Source organism: Pagrus pagrus (genome assembly GCF_965226575.1).
Source record: "Pagrus pagrus genome assembly, chromosome: 15".
NCBI lineage: Eukaryota > Metazoa > Chordata > Actinopteri > Spariformes > Sparidae > Pagrus > Pagrus pagrus.
Window position 1 is genome coordinate 10,034,881 of NC_140199.1, and position 20,699 is coordinate 10,055,579.

The following is a 20,699-nucleotide window of genomic DNA, read 5'->3' on the forward strand; positions in this document are numbered from 1 at the left end:
CTCTGTTTTGGGCCCTTTTGATGCTAATCAGTGGCGATGCAGTTACACTTTGGCATCGGTGAGGGAATTGGATAAGTCACGACCGTGTCCATGATGGTTTATTAGTGTCTAATGTAATCAGCTACAAGTAAAATATTGTTTCGTGTTCATCCATTTACTTACATTTTTCCAAGTCCGCCACATGATTCATCCTCTCTGCAAGAACCCAAAACTTTCTTCAAATAAAGTATCCTCAATAATATCAATAAATTATGGACGGCGTCTCCAAGTTATGTAAAAACTTGCCGGAGGGGAACCAGCAAAAAGGCAAAAGAGGGAAAGAGCACTTACATAAACGAGAATGATCCTTTTTTCTGTTGAAAAATTCAGAACTGCTTCTGCAATCTAATGTCCATCAATTCTCATTTCACATTATTACACACCAGAAGAAGCTGCACACACTGAACTCTGAGATGGGTTTTTCGTTGCAGAAGGACAGGGTTTCTTTCTCGTATGTGTGTAACTAATATAATATTGTTGTTTTTATTTTGACATGCCAATTTCACTTTGCCTGTTTCCTTGGTTTGCACGTGGAGAGGCGAGCCCTGGCATTAACATGGCTATGTCCATGGTAACAGCTGCTAGCTTGTTTATGTTGTTGTCATTAGCGAACAGGGCAGCGTTGGAGTCACCGGTCACTTTCAGCATGTAGATTGTGAGCTTGGAGGCCAATGACTTTATACCAACAGTCTACATCTACAGAACATCTGCTTATTAGCAATAAACAAACCTGCCTTATGCAACCAGACCAGACGATGTATCTTCTCAATAGCAATGACTCTCTGTACTTCTGCACTGTGACAGTGAGTTACTACTGTTGCATTTTACACTTTAAATTACAACTTTACGCTGCAGCGCTCTAAAAAGATATTGTCCTGAGCTGTGAAGACGTTTCTTGCAAAACCACAGACTTGAATCTGGTGGTACTCGGAAAAGTCAGGGGAACAAAATGCTTTTTGTATTTGATTTATTGTCTTGTAACCATGAAGGTCTTTAAAAAGGAAGTTAATGGAAATCCATTTTAAAGCTGTTGACATACATTAGTCTGGGTCAAAGCTGTGGACCGACCCACCAACACTGCCAACTCAGAGCATCCTGCTTGCATGCCTTAAAAAGCAGGTTAAGAGGTAAGAAAAGACCAAAAAAACATGGATATGTCCTCATAGTTTAACCATTTCACCATGTACAATGTCATTTTTAATAATGAAAGCTCCTCCGGCGCCAATAAATGGTGCAATTGCAATTGCTGCCGTTCAATAACATACGATGGACAATGGCCCCATTGTTTCCGATCGCCAGTGATGTCCGAGTTTTCCTTCTTGTGCCATTAAACTGTTACGTTTACTGTCGTGGACGCACGTGGTCACAACTCGGCAGAAGAGAAAATGTATCGTGCCCACACAGCACGTCCATGCTTCATGAATATAGTACACGGCATGGAGCCTGAATGTTAATATTCAGTGAGAGGACCTTGAATTTCTTTGCGACCGACTGTGTACAACATGTACAAACTGGATGATACGCTTGTGTCTGTGTTTCGTAATTTAAAAGGTTTGATGGAGCATTTCTGCGGTTGTTCCTGTGTGTACGTGTACCTTCATGCCCATTAGCCGGTTCTGTCTAATGGGTTCAACGTCAGCCTCTCCTGTACAATTCAGGGACAACAGCCTCCTTCCAACAGGAGAACGCTGAATCTTGATAAAATAAATACAAATCTAATTCAGTTTGATTTACTTTCCAGCGCGGTAATGAAGCATAAAAGCAAAGTGATCGAGACAACAACAGCTGAGGCTTTTAATTTATGGGAAGTGAAACGAAACAAAAAAAAAAAACATGAGGGTTTTTGAAAGTATAATTGGATTAGCGCCCTGCTCGTTGTCTCACGTAAACATTTCCTCTGGGTTTTTGTTGCCTGCTGCAGCGTTTAATGCGTCAAATTGATGATTTTGGAAAGCTAACAGATAATAAGGGGAACCGTAACTTGGCTTGACATTTAAAGCTGCCCCCATAAGCACCAGCACGAAAGTTGGTGTATCTTTTGCGACCAGCCTGTAGAGAATCAACAGCCTTGTCACCGTATTTTAACAAACGTCGAGATGAAACCTCCACGTTCGGGGTCAACAGTTCGGAACAGAAGCTGATTAATTTTCATGGCTTTTGTTACACAGCAAGCTAAACATAGTCCATCATGAGCCGCCGAGGCTGGTGAGTGCGTGTGTAGTGTTGTGTATGATTCATGGGCTGCTGCTGGGTGAAGATAAACCATTAAGTCCAGGCTGCAGAAACAGAGGCTGCTCATGTGAACAGACACCAGGATGCCTCTGGCTCCCAACAATAACACTGTCCATGCACAGTGTGGGGAGCATGAAGGATTAGGGTGCGCAGGGTGTGACTGTGCATAGTGACTGCTGGGCACGTGGATGTGGAAATGTGTCTGATTTTAATGCATGTATGTTAGTATTTATGTTAGGAGTGACATGGATTCTCTGTCGTGGTACATGAAGTTTTAAATCAAGACAATATCAACTGACGTGCTGCGGGAAAATCAATTCACATTCTATGATGTTATTTGCTTTTGACTGATTCATGTAATTCAATATCTGACAAATCAATATGCTCCATCACACTGATGATAAAGTAAAAGGCTATAAGGCCATAAATGAGTCTCGCTCTTTGATTTTCTTCATTACCAACAACGACCTCTGTTACAGTGGTAAACTGTGAGGACCCAAACGCAGCGACCACAAACAGGCAGGCAGGTTGAAAACAAAAAGCGAGCTTTAATAATGAAGCTGTTGACCAAAATCCAAAGTTTTCATATTTGAAGCAACAAAACAGATAAAAACAAGCAGGAGCAAACCAGAACAAACCAGAGAGAAATGCAAAAAACAAAAAGAAGTATCAACTAGAAGCTCAGAGAACACAGGCAGGAATCAAAAACACAAGGGTAGAAATCACACGGAGAAACTCAGAGACAAAAAACAGATGAAGTGACAAAGAGAGGGGGAAGACACGCTCAACACACAGGAGGCTAATCAGGGACAGGTGACACTAATCAGGACAATCACAAGGGATGGACAACAAGAGAAAGACAGGAAGTGACACAACATGACACATGAGGATTGACCTTGTCATAAGTGACAAAGAAAAGCAGCAAATCCTTCCATTTCAGAGAGCCTGAACCAGAAAATGTTTTTTGCCTGAAAAAAAGATCATTTGATCGTCAAAATACTTTTCTTTTGATCGACTTCTTTCAATCCTGGTGCGGTGAGCCCTCAAATGCCTGAGACGTTTCCCTGCTGTGCACGGGGCACCAGGACCGAGACTGAGAAAGCAATGGACTAATTGATTAACGGAGGTATTGTTGCAGCTCTTGTTTGTTTTTACCATATTGCCCGCCTCTATTGTTTGTATTAAACGCTCGTGATTCTGTAAGACAGATCAATGCAATGCTCATTATAAAGAAAAACAAACTGTTGGATATTGTATAAGACAAACAGAAATGTTGACCTCATGAAGGATCAAGAGGAAAAGTCAGGGGATTACTGAAGTCATCATCATTCATCCTCTGAGGTTGAGATCTTCCAGTCAGGACCATAACGGTGGACGGACAGACGAACATTTCCATCGACTTCTAGCGACACAAAATCAGTGTTTAGAACCGACCGAGCGTGTGTCTGAAGTCGATTATGCAGGAGTGGTTTGAAAAGTTTCTACAGACTTTCTTTGCCATGCATCCTGAGTCATCGTCGGCATCTATTGTGTCCGCTGTGAATCAGAGCTGAATACAGCTGCTCTTCTCAACTGCAAAACGTTCGGAGCGGCTTTTGGAGGCCACAGTGTCTCAGTCACACTAAAGGATCCCAAGGCAGGTTGACTAAACAAAAACAGAGCTTTAATGAAATAAAGCGGAAATCTTAAGAGCAAAAGAAAAGCAACAAGAGCAGGCTGATGAGAATCCAGAGAAAAACTGAAGAGAAATACAAGAACTGAACTCGATACAGGTGAACACCGACAACAGATGGGAAAATGCAAAGACAGGAAGCGTAAAACAAAAGATGAACCATGAGGGGAGACGTCTTCAGGATAAAACAGGAAAGAAGTCGACTAAAACTCAGGGTAACACACATAAGAGCGTTTGTGACATACAACATTCAAGTATTTCTTTATATTTCTTTATATTAAGGTACAAACGGCTTCAGTCATACAGTTAAAGCTCAAGTGCTCTCTCTTTAACACCCGATGCAGTCAAATCCTTGATAAAACTATAAAAGACAAATTTTATCAGAACTCGCGACTCATCGCCAGGGCCGTAAAGTAAAGACGTTAAAAGTCACCTCGGAGTGTGAAGGTCAGTCGTTACTATCATTAAATTCTTTGATGCATTAGGTGTGCGACAGATCCTGAGAGAGATGTCGCTGTGGAAAGATGATAACAGCGTTCTCATGGAAGAGAACAAAAGCACAATAATAACACGTTTGACCCACGTCCGAGTCTTAGGCCAACAAAGCCTGGAATAAATACCAGGAGGCGTTAACTGTTAGAGATAAATGACTTATCTTTCTGTCTATGAAACTGGATACTGCTGCTTTGTTAGTGTTAATGTGTTTGCAAACCATATTTCCCCCGATTATTGTTTTTTAAACCACCAGTTGAGTAAGTTATTAGACCGGCACCGCTGGGGCTACGCTGTAAGGGAAACAGATCCCTTTATTGCCCTAAGCGATGCTAAGTGGACACGCACATTGTCATCGAGATCGAGCATTTCCTCTGACATTGATATAAAGGCTCTCAGGGATGTTTTGACTGCATTACGATGAATGACACTAACAGCTCGAGAAACGATCGAAGCAACAAAAGGCTGACGCTTGAATAGAGACCAGCTGCATGAGGCAATAATTTTGAAATAAACGCTGAATAAAATGAAACACAGTAGATGTGAAAGGCAGGCTGGAATAATATTCCTCTTTGCAGCTTTCATCCTTGGGTTATCAAGAGGACTGTCAGAACCAAAAGTGTTGGTTTGCATGAAGCTCGGGACAATAGATGAAGATTTTTTTCCTTGGAGGTGACAGGTGAGGATGTTTTAAACACCCAGCAGTACATTATTAGCTTCTTTAAAGAGGTGGACAGTGAGTGCACTGTAGAGTGGCCATGTTTCTCAGTTTCTGCAAGATATGTACCTACTACATACATTAAGTTAGCCGCCGCTAGCATGATAGGCACAACATGTTTTATTTTTTTAAATCTTTTGGGCCTTTGTGGTAGAAAGCAGCTAATTGCGGCTTTATGTTGGGAAACAAATGATCAAGATAAGAAAAATCCAAAGAAACTTCTCAAAACTCTATGCTATGCTCATAAACATGACTTGACATTAGGGGTGTAACAACCCAATGATCCGGAACGATACATCGATTTAATGATTAACAGTCTAATACCGTCGATGCAAAGTGAAAACATCGCTCCGTCTCATCGTCATTAAGTCGCGCCTTTACTTTGAAATCCGCAGGCACGATGAGGATTTTTACTCCCCTCTCGAATCAGCAGTGTGGAAGTATTCTGGATTTTGGCGTAAAAGATGCGGCAACAGACAGACGGAGCATTTCACTCAACAGTCCGCTAACTTGTTGCTCTCGTACCTTTTCTGCAGTGAGTCAGAAAAAAGTATATAAAATAAAAGTGTAATTTGTTAACTATAGACTTTAACTATAGATGATAGGTCTGCTAGCCGCGGAGGCTAATTTATGCAGTGTAAAATGCCATAGACTAGCTAATAATAGCGATGAAGTGTCTCCTCGATGTTTTTAATGTGTTTCAGCGGCGTCTGTTTTAAAAAGTTTTCTGCACTTGATTGTTACAATTATCTATGTGTTCTTATGGCTGAAAGCAGAGGAGAAAGTGGCGGCAGCTTCTTCTGTAGCTGACAGTGTTTAGTGGGCATGTATTGTCGCATTGTGATGAAACTTGTGATTTACAGCCGTACTTGACATCCGTGGCTCCCTGAATGAAAAAGAGAAATAAAGAAAACAATAAACATAACCATAATATTTGGGAAGAATTGGGACTAGTTCATGCGAGGCATCATGTCGAGCGACGGTAATGTGTTCACAGTCTGAAATCCAGTTTAACAGAAATGGGATTCAGCACACACACACACACACACACACACACACACACAGAGGGAGATGAACAGCTTTGTCTGGGTATCAAACAGCAATTCCATGTGAGAGCTGGACACTTCATTAAACACATTTCATCGTGACAAATACTCTCAGCCGGTGATAAAATTATTACTACCCTGAACTCCTGATTTAAAATAATTTTGTTGAGGTTCTTGTGCATCAGAAAGACGCCAGGTCGATCACTTTCAATATCTGAAATCTGGCTCTGGCAATCACAAAATGAGGTCAACTGTGCAGTCTCAGCGAGAGCGTAGCCAAGCACACCTGCTATTTCCATTCACGTAAGTGCCAGCGACGAGTGCGAAAGGGTCCATTTAAGTGTTAGAAAAATAAAGAAGGTGTGGTGATTGTTAATAATTATCCTCTCAGACACAAATATTAAAGCCACAGGCAAAGTGCTGGTGATGGCAACGTGCTGTACTGGCTCCAAGTTGAGTTCTTCTGCTCTTTTACCTCCTGGCTTTCTCTTTTCAGGTTTGCCTTGTCCTAACTTTAATCTTTCTGCTGCTCTAAGGAGAGAGAGCAGACAGAAAAAAAAACGGCCCTGTAACAATGATGTAATGTTAGCCTTTAATGTTTCTGCAAACCACTGATCCGTCCAAGTTTGTGGAAACATGCTTATTACCTGACTTTTACATCAGGAGGTGGTGGTGAAGTTGCAGGCGACGAGGCTGCCAAACAGGTGACCGCAGTTTGAGTCTATGTTTTTGGCATTTGTAAATGTGAAACTATTGGATATTTTTAAGCAGAGTTCGGAACAATTTCCAGCCGTGTTTGTGATAAAAAACCTGGTGTTTTTCAGGAGATATCGGGACAACATCCAGCTGTGTTTGTGGCATCAAAACCACGTATTTTTAAAGAGGCCTTCTGACAATTTCCAGCCATGTTTTCAAAGACCAAAACAGATATTTTAAGCCAAACCATGTTGTTTTCCTAAACAATAACCACATAACCAAGTGGTTTTTGTCCTTAAACCTAACCAGAGCTTTAGCAGAGTTGTGACGAGAGAACTAGAAACTAAAGAAACTAAAGGTTTAACTCGTCTTTTTACTTTTATTTGACATTTATTCTGGCGACTGTGTTGGTCAAACAAATCCACAGATGAAACTCAAATAAGAGGAATGTGTGTTTACCAAACACCTTTAACTGTACATGTGTATGACATTTGTGTGTGTGTACCTGTCCACTGTATACCCGCCACCATGAGTCCTCTCTGAAATGGACTGTAGCAGCCTGGATTTAGTTTGACAGCACACGTTTCCAGAGCTGTGACTCGCATACACACAGAACAACAGATGTGTAAACACGTACAAGCTGGGAGATAAATAGAAAAGTGTACTGCACGTCCAAAAGACAGGCGGACAAACAGCTTGGCCGTGTGTTTTCCGGGGCTGTCAGACAGAGACGGATGGACACTGTCATGACAGATGTGCCGCTGTGCGAGCTGAGGGTCGAGGCTCCATGTGATGCATTAACACTCTCCAACAGTCAGTGTGCGTAGTCGAACGTGGACAAGAACTCAAACCAAATTTCCTGCATTGCTGCAATTATTCTTCCACTGAGCAGTTGTGTTTTCATTCAGTGCAGAGGTTCAGTGTGATGAATACAACTGTTGCAATCTTTCAGCATGCAGGAACTGTCTTGCTACCAAAATATTCCCAGTGCATCAGATTTAGATAATCTTATCCAAGATGTCTGAGAGGGTTTCTCTTTTTCAAAATCAATAATAGAGCATACTTGTCCATGAGCTGATAATCTTCCTCCAGTTTATGCAGATTTCCTTTTGTCTCATTGTGTTACAATACAATACAATACTGCATTCCCAACAAAATCAATAAGCCCAGCTAGGGAGCACTCTCTATGCCTCCGACAGCTGCTGTGTTTCTGGCTTGGCTACATCAAACACATTGCCACCAGGCAGTGGGAAACAAGTGAGGGAACTGCGTTGTTGTTGCTACTGCATTAGTGAGTCTTGCAGGTTGGAGGTGGGTGGGGAGGAACTGAGGGGGAGAGAATGAGCCTCAGCACCAGCTGAACAATTGTGAATGTGGAAATAAGCTGTTGCTGAGTCCTTATTGGTAGGGAGGAGGTCTCGGAGAGGGCTTTGTTCTGGCGTGTCAGTGAAAGAGTCATGAAAAACATTTAATCCACATTGTCTGGAGCACAATGGACAATGCAGAGGTGCAAGACTTAACCTACCATCACAGACAAAGCATTGTTCATTTACATTTTGACATTTTTGGGGTGGGGGCAAGCTATCAAACTTGTAGCAGTGAATATTTACCTATATACTGTGCTATTAGTGTGATCATGAGCCACTGTCCCTACCTCCAAAGTCTCATAAGTGTGCTCGTCACAGCCTTGCGCCTCATCTTCAGATTTTTGCATCTTATTTGGTGCAGCCGACGCAACCCCTCCTTCCTTCAGGCTGGACGTCAGTTACCATATATCAGTGACAGAAGTTTCGAAGCATTTCGCTCAGCCCTAATAAGCTTTAAAAAGTGCAGGGATTTCAGCAAATCATCAACATTTAACGGTTAGGTTTTAGTTAAATGGACTTTAAAGGCAATTCTAGAGCACTTTTCCAGTCTACTGAGCTCTCAAAGCGCTTTACAACACTTGTCACATTCACCCACACACACATTCATACACTGATGGCAGGGTGCCAACTGCTCATCAGGAGCAATTTGGGGTTCAGTATCTTGCTCAAGGACACTTCTAATTTCTCTGAGTGTCATGGATGTGTTTCAAAGAGACATACCCAGTGGTAGAAGGACAGAGAGATGTCCTTATCCTTATTGTAATATGTGATGCTTAAACATGCCTTCTGATCAGGAGGGGCACAGGTTATACCTTTTGAAGGTTCTGACTTACAAGAAAGCTATCGTATTGGACCTGAACAGGTTTCTGTCTGAGCTCAAATCTTTTGTCCTCCAGGAGGTCAAAACCTGCCTTTTCCTTTTTCTCACCCCAACAAGGCGAAGCTTGTGACCCCTCTCTGCGTCCTTCGTAGATCCAACATGTGCTCACTGACGGAAACATTCAATAAAAGCATAAATCAACATTGAGAGGTGACATACTGCGACGCTCCTGATTGGCCTCACTGGAAGGGGATCGATATCCATAGACACACAAAGACGAAGGCCAGTGGGGTGGAAACTCAGCAGATGTTCTGATTGATCCACAGTCACTGTTAATGGTGTGACACAACCCTCTCCCACCAAATGCAAACAGACTAATGAGAAGGGCGACGAAAACGCCTGCTAACTGACACAAAACATCCTTCATACACATGCGGACACATTCATCTCCTTCTGCTTCTGCAGCCACATCTTGGCCTTCTTTATCGTCTATTTAAAGGTGAAAACCACACATGGGTACTTCTGTAACAGAAATATGTGACACTCAAGGTAATCGTCACTTTGTCATACTAATAAGCAGCCTTCACATATATTCCCTCATCCTTGAGTGCAGAAGCAGCGTGGTGGATTACCTATTTCAAGGAAGTCTCATGTCCCTTAAAGTCGATTTTCATATTGTAGTGAAACCAATTGAAACCAAGGACTATCAATACATCTCTAGAAATGTGGCAGCAGTCATGTGAAATGTGTGTAATTTGTATTCAACAGGCGGAAAACATCCAAAACAATCAGTTGAGATGACCGTAATTATGATCAAACTGTTTCACTTCTGCGTAATGATGCCAATTTATAGGAATTAGAGAAACCCCAAACACAAAACAAATTCATTTTTTGACACAATTTTTCATCTTGCGATAAAAAAACAAAAACAATCCAGACTTGGCTTGACGCTTGACGCCTGAACATAGCTTGCAAACAGCCTGTAAACGGGGTTATCTGGATTACAAAGACATAAATCGTACTCGCCACATGTGTTCAACAACCGCTCCACTGTGTTCTGCTCCCGGGTTTGACAAGCGCTGCCCACTTCATTGTGAGTCACTCACTTTAATGGTTTTTCATCTCCGGAAATACGACAAAGAGAAACAGGGAACCAATTTAGGATAAAGCCAGATGCTTGGTGACGCTGGCAATGGAAGCAGAGACATCAGGACGAGTTGATCAGCTTGTTGCTTAGGAACACTATTGTTAATGTGCTGAAGATCTCCTACAGAGGGTCTCTCTGGGCCCTTGGCCCTGGTCTTAAATCCGTATTAAACTGTTGTACACAGCAGTGAAAAGATTCCTGAGCAAACTGCAGCGAGCTTTGCTTCAGATGAGGTTAATAGTTGACCTCTTTGGTTTGGTTTGTTTGCTCATCCTTGGTGCTTTGTAACGATAAACCAGTCTCGGGGAAAATTGCTTTTTGCAAGAGAAAAAAACGTATGGACGGCTTCATACAGCCACGAGGAGGTGGGTGTAACAGAATCATCAAATTGATTTTGACACCAAATCTACGATACCCTCTGGTGCTGTGAAATGCCAGCCTTGATGAAGTAAGACATGTTTAACAGTACCTGTCACGAAGTATAAAGAGCAGAATCAGGGTGAGCGAGTGAGTCACGTTGTAATTGACAGATTGACAAAAGAGCCGAGAGCTCCCGTCAATCATCACGCTGAGCAGGAGACAATATCTGTCTGATTTGTTCCCTCCTCTTTAGTTAATCATCGGTCTCGGGGCGTCACATATACGAAGCTGCGACAGCGGAGGGAGGTCACTCGCTGTAATTTCCTCAAACTTGCGGTCATTATTATGTACTTCGCTTTTCATGTAATTAGTCTAACTGGGATGGGGGGGGACATCAGTCACTGTCTGTTTCAACCCCGCCTCCAAAGTCTCAAAAGTCGACTTGGTGAGGGAGTGAGTGTGGGACTTAGAAGTTCACAGAACGCAAATGCTCGCTCATGAGAGTTTTCCAGGTTTTGAGTTTTAAGAAAAACCTCTTCCTCTTGTCCTGCTGCCCTGTCTCGCTTGAACTATTGGAGGTACAACACAACTACTGGAGGTACGGACAGAGGGCTCCATCAGTATCCATATGCATATCTAATATTGGGCATACCATCAGCCACAACATTAAAACCACTGACAGGTGAAATTAATAACTTTGACTTGTTACAATGCATTGTTTTGTTGAGAAACCTTGAGTCCTGGCATTCACGTGGCTGCGACTTGACACGCGTCATCGAACCAAACAATCGTTGCGGACCAAGTACACCCCTTGATTGGCGACAGCACTCCCCAATGACAGTGACCCCCGCAGCAGGACGATGCACTCTGACACACTGCAAGAACTGCTCAGGAATAGCCCGAGGAACGTGACAAAGAGCTCAAGGCATCAGCTTCCAAATTCCCCAGATCTCAATCCAATTGAGCATCAGAGAGACGCCCCAGAGACCTTGCAACCCCCAGGTATCAAAGGATCTGCCTAAGAAGTCCTGTGTCCATGCCTCGATGGGTCATGAGCCAAGTGTGATCCTCAGTTGGGCCTCCACCTATCAGAATTGTTACAGCACATCCCACAGATGCTTAATCAGATTAAGATTTGGGTAGTTTTTATAGTGTGGCACGACCCATCATCCTGCTGTGGGATTCACTGCCATCGAGGGAGAACTGTTGCTAATGGGAGGGCGTGTACTTGGTCTGCGACAGTGTTTGGGTGGGTGATGCGTGTCAGTTGGTATCGACACGAATGCCAGGAAGCCAACGTCTCTCAGCAGAACATTGCATTGCATCAAAACATCTATATTCCAGCACACAGCAGGATGTGAAAGATGATCAGTTACATTAAAAAACAAACAGGAGCGAACTACGCGCCTCGCATGCAGCCTCGTCAGATTCACTCCTATTCATTTCACCTGTCAGTGGTTTTACTATTGCTGAGAGGTGTAAACGAACCTTTACTGTAAGCTTATTATTTGTTTCACGAACCTAAAAAGAGGAAAATATAAATTCATACTGAAAACAACAGTGGCACCAAACATTAGAGCTCGCTCTAATTTTCAAGGCTTTGTGGGAAGCCGAGCTCTCCGTACCTCCCGCAGCCAGCAAGGTGTTTTGTTTTGTTTGTCTGTATTTCACTTTGATAAAACCTCATTACAAATGCTGCGCATGCTGTTGTTAATGTCAAACTAACATGGTCTGTATACTGCGTTTCACGGTGGATTTACTAAAAAGCCACTTGTGTCTGCCTGTGCCGCTAGGGATTTATAACAACCTGTTGTAAATTTCGTGATCTTCCTCCTCTTTCTTTGTCTTTCTGCCTTCGTCTTTTGTCTTTCCTCCTTTTGCGCAGCTCAACAGAAAACCTCCTGTCGGATCCTGACTGACGCCGCTCTGATCCTCCAGCAGTGTCCAATGATGTTATGAAGCTCATTACTCAAAGACACACACACAGACGAAGGGCAGCCTAATTACCTCTCTGCAGTCTCAAGTCATAATCGTCTCCCTAACAAGAAATAAGAGTCTGTACCACCCTGTTGTGTGCAGACACACAAGTTAGCGAGAGCAGCATCTCTCCGAGTCTCACACCGAGCTGCTAAACTCTTTCACACTGATCATAATAATGATTTTCGGTAAACGCAATCAATCGTCATTACCGACTGATAGTTTTATTGTTGCCGGGGCGGAGGTTAGGCCCTGGGAACATCTTTTCGTGACTCATTTCATGCCAGGTGAGTTTGTCAGTACTCTAAAGCAAACATAGTAATTGCAGCATAAAATCCACAGGCGAGCGGCAATGATCGCTTGTCATTGGTTAACAGCATTCAAGGCCATAGTGCACGGAGGCTGCATGTTTCACACTGTACAGCTGTTAGAGGAGGTCAGAGAAACAGGCCTCAAGTGTTTACAGGTTGTGAGGAGGTAAGAGAAGGATGTGCAGAGGTCTGCGCACAAACACCCGCAGGGGAATGTTACTCTGAACGACTGCTGTCAGTTCAGTCGATTTACCTTAACAGCTCTTCTGTGCACACCTGAACACACACCTCACACCTGTCAAGCACGAGGGCGTGCATGAGTATGAAAGGTATCTAAGCTTTCCAAGCGATCAGGGCTCTTTCTCAAGTGTCATCAAAGAGAGGATTTAAAATAAAGCCAGTGACTCAGGGGCTTCCTTTGGTGAAAATAGTATGCACACCCAGTGTCTAATTTGTGTTAATGAGGGGGAAGCCATTCTCTTTCATCCCACACAACTCGCCACCTGGTAATTGTAGTTGATCATTATAATCTGTATAATGATTCTAGTCATTTGCATGCAGCACCTCCAAGAAATCTGAGTTTTATGTTTTGCATGAGGTATGGCTGTTTAAAAGGATTGGGTCACATTTTTCATGTGGGATTGGCCTTTTCTCCGCTGTAATCATTCCTCCTTTTCTTGTTTCCTTCCTCAACGGCTATTTTAACAAAACGATATAATTCAGACACCAGATGTACCAGATGTATTATTTACATTTGAAAACAGTTCCCCAAGAAAAGAATAATTAGGTATTTCAGCAACACATCCTCATACCTTAACGACGGGATAGGAAGATTGCCTGCGTGTCTCCAAAACGACACACTATTCCCAAAACAACGTGGCCTTTGTCGTACGTCGCAGTTTGGTTTAGTTTTACAAAGATAAGTACTTAAGATTAACGTTAAGATCAGGCAACATAACTACTTGGATAGGTTTACAATAAAACAGCATGGTTTGGCCTCACTGTTATTTCTGTAACTTCCGTAACAGACGTACCTGTTGTACCTTTATGAATTAATCATGACTCATGATCATTGTGGATATCCTCACATTAGTGACTCGCTAACATACAGTCTTACGATTTACTGACAAGGGGAGCTAGCACCTTTACAGTCACACAAGAAAATGAAGTCAAATGTGAGGACGACAGGGAGATGAGGTGCGACACCTCCAATGTGCCCTCCCATCCCTGTAACCGCCATCCAGCTCTGTTCACCAGTTCGCAGAAGAAACAGAAAAAATGTGTTTATTAGAAAGAAATGATCAGAATTTGATATGTGCAAATAAATATCCCCGATGACAAGTGCTTTACTGTCAGCCTATCATTTGTTTCAAGAACCTAAATAAGAGGAAAATACAGAGAGAAAGAGTGGTACCAAGCTGTGTCTGTCTAATTTTCAAGGCTTTGTGGGGAGCCGAGCTCCCTGCGGCTCCCTCGTGTTTTGAACCCAGCAGCCAACAAGGTGTTTTGTCTGCATTTCACTTCAGTAAAACCTTATTCCACATTCTGTGCATGCTATATTGTTTATGTTTAGCCTACATGGTCTGCATAATGTGTGTTTTCCGGTGGATTTCGAGAGGAGCCTTCAAATAAAATGGTTACAAGAAAGCCACTTGTGTCTGCCTGTGCTTCGAGGAACAGACTTATGTCATGTGAAGAAAGGAGATTTTCCAGAGTAACCTTCAATAGATAAATACAAGGATGTGAGAGTAAAATAACCTTATATTAACAATTGTTACAATTGTTTTTATCAAGGATAATTGTGACATCAAACTTTCATATCTTCCCAGCTTTGCTGAAGCAACTTGACCTTTTTTATTCCAGCTTCTTGTTCCAGGCAGAACAAAGAATACATACATACATTTATTCATATCCTGTTGATCGGTGGTATCTTTGTCTCTTTTTGCCGTTACAGTTGTCAGTCTGGTTGAATCCTTCTACAGCATTTTGTTCCCCGTGTGCAGAACCTATGTTTTGCAAGCTCTTCACACAAAATAACACCTATTTGTAAAGAGGACACTCTCCCAAAAAAGCATGAAAGACCATTCAAAAGTACCGAGTATTCCTCTCAGCCATCTCACTGCACAGAACTAAGCTTTTATGGCTTTAGGAAGTGTCGACCATCAATTAGAGCAAACAATACCCTACCCAATGGACTCGATCTTTTCCATTCAAAAAGATTCTTATCTTTTTGGACCACTTACAGGCACTGAAACTGATGTTGTAAGAGTCTTTGTTGCAGAGCATTAACCTTGACACGAAAAAACCCGCCCGCAGGTTAGTTGTTTGAAACTCAGACTATTTTTCATGCCAGGCAGCGGGAGCTTGAAAAGCCATTAGAGAGAAACATTACTGAGGTTCTGTGACATTAGTCTTGTGAAGCAGATTGTCATGACTCTCATCAAAACATCATATTTCACGTGACTGGGTTCACACTTGCATAAACAGCAGGGACGCGCATGTTTAGAAGAGCGGGGGGGGGAAGGAAATTTTGGCTTAAGTGAAGAAGTAAGAAGAAACGTGAGCTCGTGTTTGTTGTACTGCTGCATTCAGCCGAGAAGTCCCAGCAGGTTAGTGAACGCGGGTCAGCGTGTGAAGACGTTCAGAAGCATCAAAAGTTTTTTTAAAAAACGCTTCGGCCGAGCGAGACCGGGTACAGCTGCCAGCCTGTCTAGCTGGGTGGAGGATGGAGACAGGGGTTTAGGGAGGCGGTGGAGTCATTTTGCTCTCACCATGCTCAAAACGCCTCCCAGTGTCGCCATGGTAACAAGAAGCACTCTGCACCGGCGGCATATTCCTCACGGAGCCCATCGGTTTCTGTTCAACCGCAATTGATTTTTTCCGATTGAGCGTGCAGGTCTCTGGCGGTGTTTGTTTGCTCACAACAAGTTTGCGGATGTAAGCGTGGAGCAAACAGACGGAGAGATAAAGAGTGAGGGAGAAATGTTTTATGGCTTTAAGGTTATCATCACTCAGACGGGAAGGGGGGGGGGCAAACATTTCTCATCCACCGCTGTCTCCTATTTAATCTGGCAAAATTGCATTCAAGGCCATGACTGAGAAGTGGGGACGGCGAGCTCAAGACGACGTTTCCATTTGTTTTCCAAGTAGATATCCACTGTGCGTCATTAGCTAAATGGCTGTTCAGAGAGAAAAAGACCAAAAGACAGGCAGAGATAGAGAGAGAGACTAAGAGGTTGATGATTGTTAATGACCCAGATGCATTGTGGTTCTCAGAGCGATAAGACACATCCTTTACCTTCCTCCCAATTCCCTTAAAGTCTCATTAGTCGAGCCCAAAAAGTTGCAGAAATCCACAAAACTTTTCCCGGTCACAAACACACAACTCCCTTGATGCTCATTTAATTACCGCGGAGAGCAGACAGCCTGCCGTCCTGAATCTGCTCCCACGAAACAGCCAAGGATGAGAGAGCTAAAGCTCAAGTAATGCCCTTTCACATTTATCATCTGCTTTGTAGACAAACTCCTCTGGAATACATAATGCAAGCTTGCATACCAACTCATGCATCTCAAACGCTCCTGTAACCCTGTCAGACAGCAGCAGACATTGATCCTGTCAGTAAAATGATGCTGGTGAATAACAATAATGTCAAAAGGTGATTAAACTTACGCTTGCCAGGTGCTCTCCCCTCTATTTCCACTTTGTTGTTATGGAAGAAGCGGCGGCAGCTCCAAAACTACAGGGGGCAGCATAACCGCTTACTACTGCTTGGTGTACTCTTCGCTGTAGCCGTACGCAAGCAGCTCAGTTAGCCGTGAAGCTAAGCGACGGTATTATCTGACAGGAGCCAGCACAGCAACCTGGGCTCAACTGGGCTCAGATTGGCAGCCTCTGATACCGACAGATGCCACTTTGATGGCAGGGGATGCACTACAGAGGTGATTTACAGCAGCTCTGACCAGGACTGTAACTCCAGGGGAAACAGGTGGGGATACGAGAGGCATGTAGTGGCAGAGGAGAGAGAGTCAGACATCAGAAGGGGGCAGAAACAGCTTGTAGAGCCAGAATATTTTCACATTTTACTCTGAGGATTCAAGAGTTATTTTGACCAAACCTGAGATGATTGTGGAAAGACAAATCGAGGCTGTTTTTCTGTTCAGCACGGAAAATAGCTGTAAAACTTTTCCCTTTCCTGACATTTTGTGAGTTTATCTTGTTTACTTCGGTGCGTTCTCCCAGGTGAAATCTGGCTCTGATAAACCGATCCGGTCTCATCAGTCTGCATGCAAAATAACACGACATTAGATTTTCAAATAGCATACAGTGCATACGCTAAACCCATACACCAATCCTTCCCATTAACTGGATAGCAGATCCATGCTCGTCACTCACAGTCAGGTGACCATCGTCGCCATGGTAAAATAAACACGTTAACGCTCACAGTGTGGTTATGTACCGGGCTCATAAACTGTGTGAGAAAGGTGATAAATCAGCATTTGAGGCAGAGAATTAGCAGCAGGTGAGCGGAGCTGCGTGTCCAGAGAGGCGACGCCGGTGTGCTCAGTTGAGGATGATGTCATTATGTGTTATGCTGAGATAAGCAGGTTGCGTCTATGACCATCATGCCATGCTGGGCTTAGTATCAGCAGTGACCGGTGAGGAACTTCTACCTTCAGAGAGGTGTGTGAGGCCTCTTTTTGCAGTTTCTGACAACAATCGCTGTCCCAGTTGACACTGAGTGCTCATTCAGCTCAAAGTGCTTGAAATCTTTGAGGATCTCAGCGGGTCAGAGAGGCTCTTTGGACTGGTTATATCACACTTTGAGAATGAATGAGCAGAGGAATTGAACTTGAATTGTGCTTATTGTCACCCACTGCCTTTCCTGGGCTCTCTTCAGTTTTGTATGAGTTTTGGTCTCTTGTCTGGTTAATTTAGGGTAGGAAAACGTTGGCCATAGATGCAGAAAAGTATGCATTCTTCAGCCAAACAGAACTTTTTGGGGAAGCACTCAGATCGAAGGGGATGATGTGAGCAGTCTGGCAAATGAGCATTCGCTTCATGCTGCATCTGCCCTGGAAACAGTGAGGAAGTGAGCAGGATCACAGGCGGAAAAAACGTAATGAGTAGTAACAGAGAGGTAAATCAAAAAAAGACAAGTCTCCTCTTCTTTTAACGCTCTGATTGATCTAATAAAGTGGTGCCATTTCAATTTCAAAGCCGTCTGAGCTCCTGTCCGACACAGAAAAGCCTCCACTCCGACTCTATCGGACCAGTTAAGTGGGTAATCACAAGGCGGAGAAATGAAGCTGGACCGTCCTCACCTTTATCCCCATTCTCCTCGACTTCCTCACTGCACACCATCAGTCGTTCTCCCCTCAACCCCTCCACTCGAGTCCAGCTCTTCTCAAACCTGCTCTCTATCTAGCCTCGCCAACCTGGTGACTTTTATCACCTCAGCCGGGGAACATTTGGCTAACAGAAATGTCAGACGTGTAATTAAAGGCCTCATCCTCACAGTGAAATCTCCTTCAGTGGGATAAACCTTCCTGATATGGAGTTATTTTTCCCTGCAGGAGATTTTAGATTACTGATCTCTCTGCATCACTGGTGGACTCGAGGGGGTTGCAGGGGCGTCGATCACCCCCCTCGGTGCCACCATGTTCGAAAAAACGCAGTGACAGTGCCCTCTGGATGCCCCCTGAGGACGATCAAACATGATCAGGCGCCCTCTCTTCACTATAAATGTATCCAACTTTCTGTGCACTGGTGCCCCACCGCATACAGCAGGTGCCCTTTTGATTATTTCCACCCCTGCACCTCAAACATCCTGAGTCCGCCACTGCTCTACACAACAACAGAAAAAGTTAACTTAGTTTGTGAAGTGTTCGAGCAAGTTGCCTCGAAATGTTGCATTCTCCAAATGTGTCTTCATCCTTTACAGCTTGTGACAGGTGATTCCAAAAACTCCTTCCTGTGATTGGATCTTGAAAGTGCGACGTTTGCTTGAAACAAAGTTTGAAATGTAAGTCAATGAGATGTCGCAGAAGACATGTTGGACCGTGTCGTTTAATACCCACCGATCTACTGTAAACCGGTCATGTTGGAGTTGAGCTGAGCTTACCTTCATCACATCTAGCGCGCCTTGTTTTAAATCTATTTAAGGCCTCTCATTTAATTTTAAACGAGTGAGCACAGGCATACGGAGGGAAGAGAGGACGCCTCAGCCACTGTGCGTGTACAAAACAGCAGCATGTGACGGATTCATGCTGCCTGATCTAACACTAACCCCCATACACCAGTGATGTGCAGCATCTTGTTACACCAGTGCGATTTTTTCCAGTTTAGTCACAGTAATGTTGATGAAAGACACACACACACACACACACACACACACACATCAAGTGTAAGCTGTGAGTGTACACATGTATTGTGACACTGTTAATTCAGGGTCCTGGCGGGTCATTCCTCTCCATCCCCTCCTCGCTCCGCTCGCTCTTTGCGCGCTGGAGCAACTTGCGAGCTTGGAAGCATTTTTACGCACGAACAGCAGCTGACACATTCACGTGAGCTCGGCCTCACACACACACACACACACACTCACACAGAGACACACCTTTATGTACAACATGGGTGACACAGCAACAGGTTGCAAGCACGGTCTCACTTCTGTTGATGATGTGCTGATAAGTGTGAGAAAACACACGAGTGAGGACTTTACCTGACGATGATGTACATGACCAGCACGTTTCCAACCAGCCCCACCACGCACACTATGGAGTACAGAGCGGTGATGACAATCGCGATGATGACCGGGTTGGTGTCGTCCTCCGGGCTGCCGGTGTCCCCGTCGCATCGCGCCTCGGCGAAGCTCGTAGCGTTGCCGCCGTCGGTGAAGTTCCCACAGAAGCTGGCGCTGTTGTTGTAGAGCACGGAGAGCTGGCTCCGGTACGCCGAGTCCGAGCTGTTCCCTGCGCTCTCCATGGTCCTCGGTGTGCGGTCGGTTGCTCCGCGCGTCGTTCAACCTCCTCTCGGGCGCTCGGGTCGTCTGCGGACTCGCTTGCCCGCCTGTGATGACGCCCCGCCGGGTGTTTGCCTGTCGTCCGCGCGGTAACGTCAAAGCTCGCGGTGTCGGAGGACTCAGTGAGTGTTGTGACGAGGCTCGCGCGGAGCAGGAGCGACGGTGTGAAAATGAATTAGTTCGCTCCCTCTCTTCCTTCCTTCCTTCCTCGCTCGCTCCCTTACTTCCTCTTTCCTACACTTCCAGTCCTCCCTTCCGCTCACATTTGTTTATTCCTTCATGTCCACCTCCATTTTCTCCGCATTTCTTCCTGGTTTCTTCTTTCCTCCGCTCTCATCTTTGTTTGTTCCCTCCTTCTTTTTACTTTTCTCTCTTTTTCATTCATTCTTCATTCTTCTTCTCTTTTGCTCACCCCATCAATCTTTCCTTCCTTTTCTCTTCTCCTTCACCCTTTCTTTCTTGATCCTTCTTTCCATCCATCCATCCTTCTTTCCTTCCTTCCTTCCCTCCTATTCTCTCCCCTTGCTTGCTTCCTTCCTTCTCTCCTTTAACAAAGTGATCTTTTCTTCTTTGTTCTCATCCTTCCTTCCTTTCTTCCTTCCCTCCGTCATTCTTCTTCTCTTTTGCTCACCCCATCAATCTTTCCTTCCTTTTCTCTTGTCTTTCCTTCCTTCCTTCCTTCCTTCCTTTTCTCTCCCCTCACTTGCTTTCTTAACGAAGTGATCTTTTCGTCTTTGTTCTTTTCTTTCCTCCTTCCTTCCATCCATCCTTAACTCCTTTGCTCACCGCTTCCTTCGATAATT

General features: G+C 44.0%; 1 protein-coding gene across 2 annotated transcripts in view; it reads right to left on the reverse strand.

The window, feature by feature from the left end:
- oprm1 (opioid receptor, mu 1) overlaps positions 1 to 20,276 on the reverse strand; it is a 34,274-nt gene extending 13,998 nt beyond the window's left edge. Inside the window, exon 1 of one of the 2 annotated variants that reach the window (XM_084375888.1) lies at positions 19,597 to 20,276. In XM_084375888.1, the coding sequence (XP_084232014.1) occupies positions 19,597 to 19,859 (263 nt within the window). In that variant the 5' untranslated portion in view covers positions 19,860 to 20,276. The remainder of the gene's footprint in view (positions 1 to 19,596) is intronic. The other variant, XM_084375889.1, reaches the window with a different exon arrangement.
- Between the last annotated feature and the right edge of the window lie 423 nt (positions 20,277 to 20,699).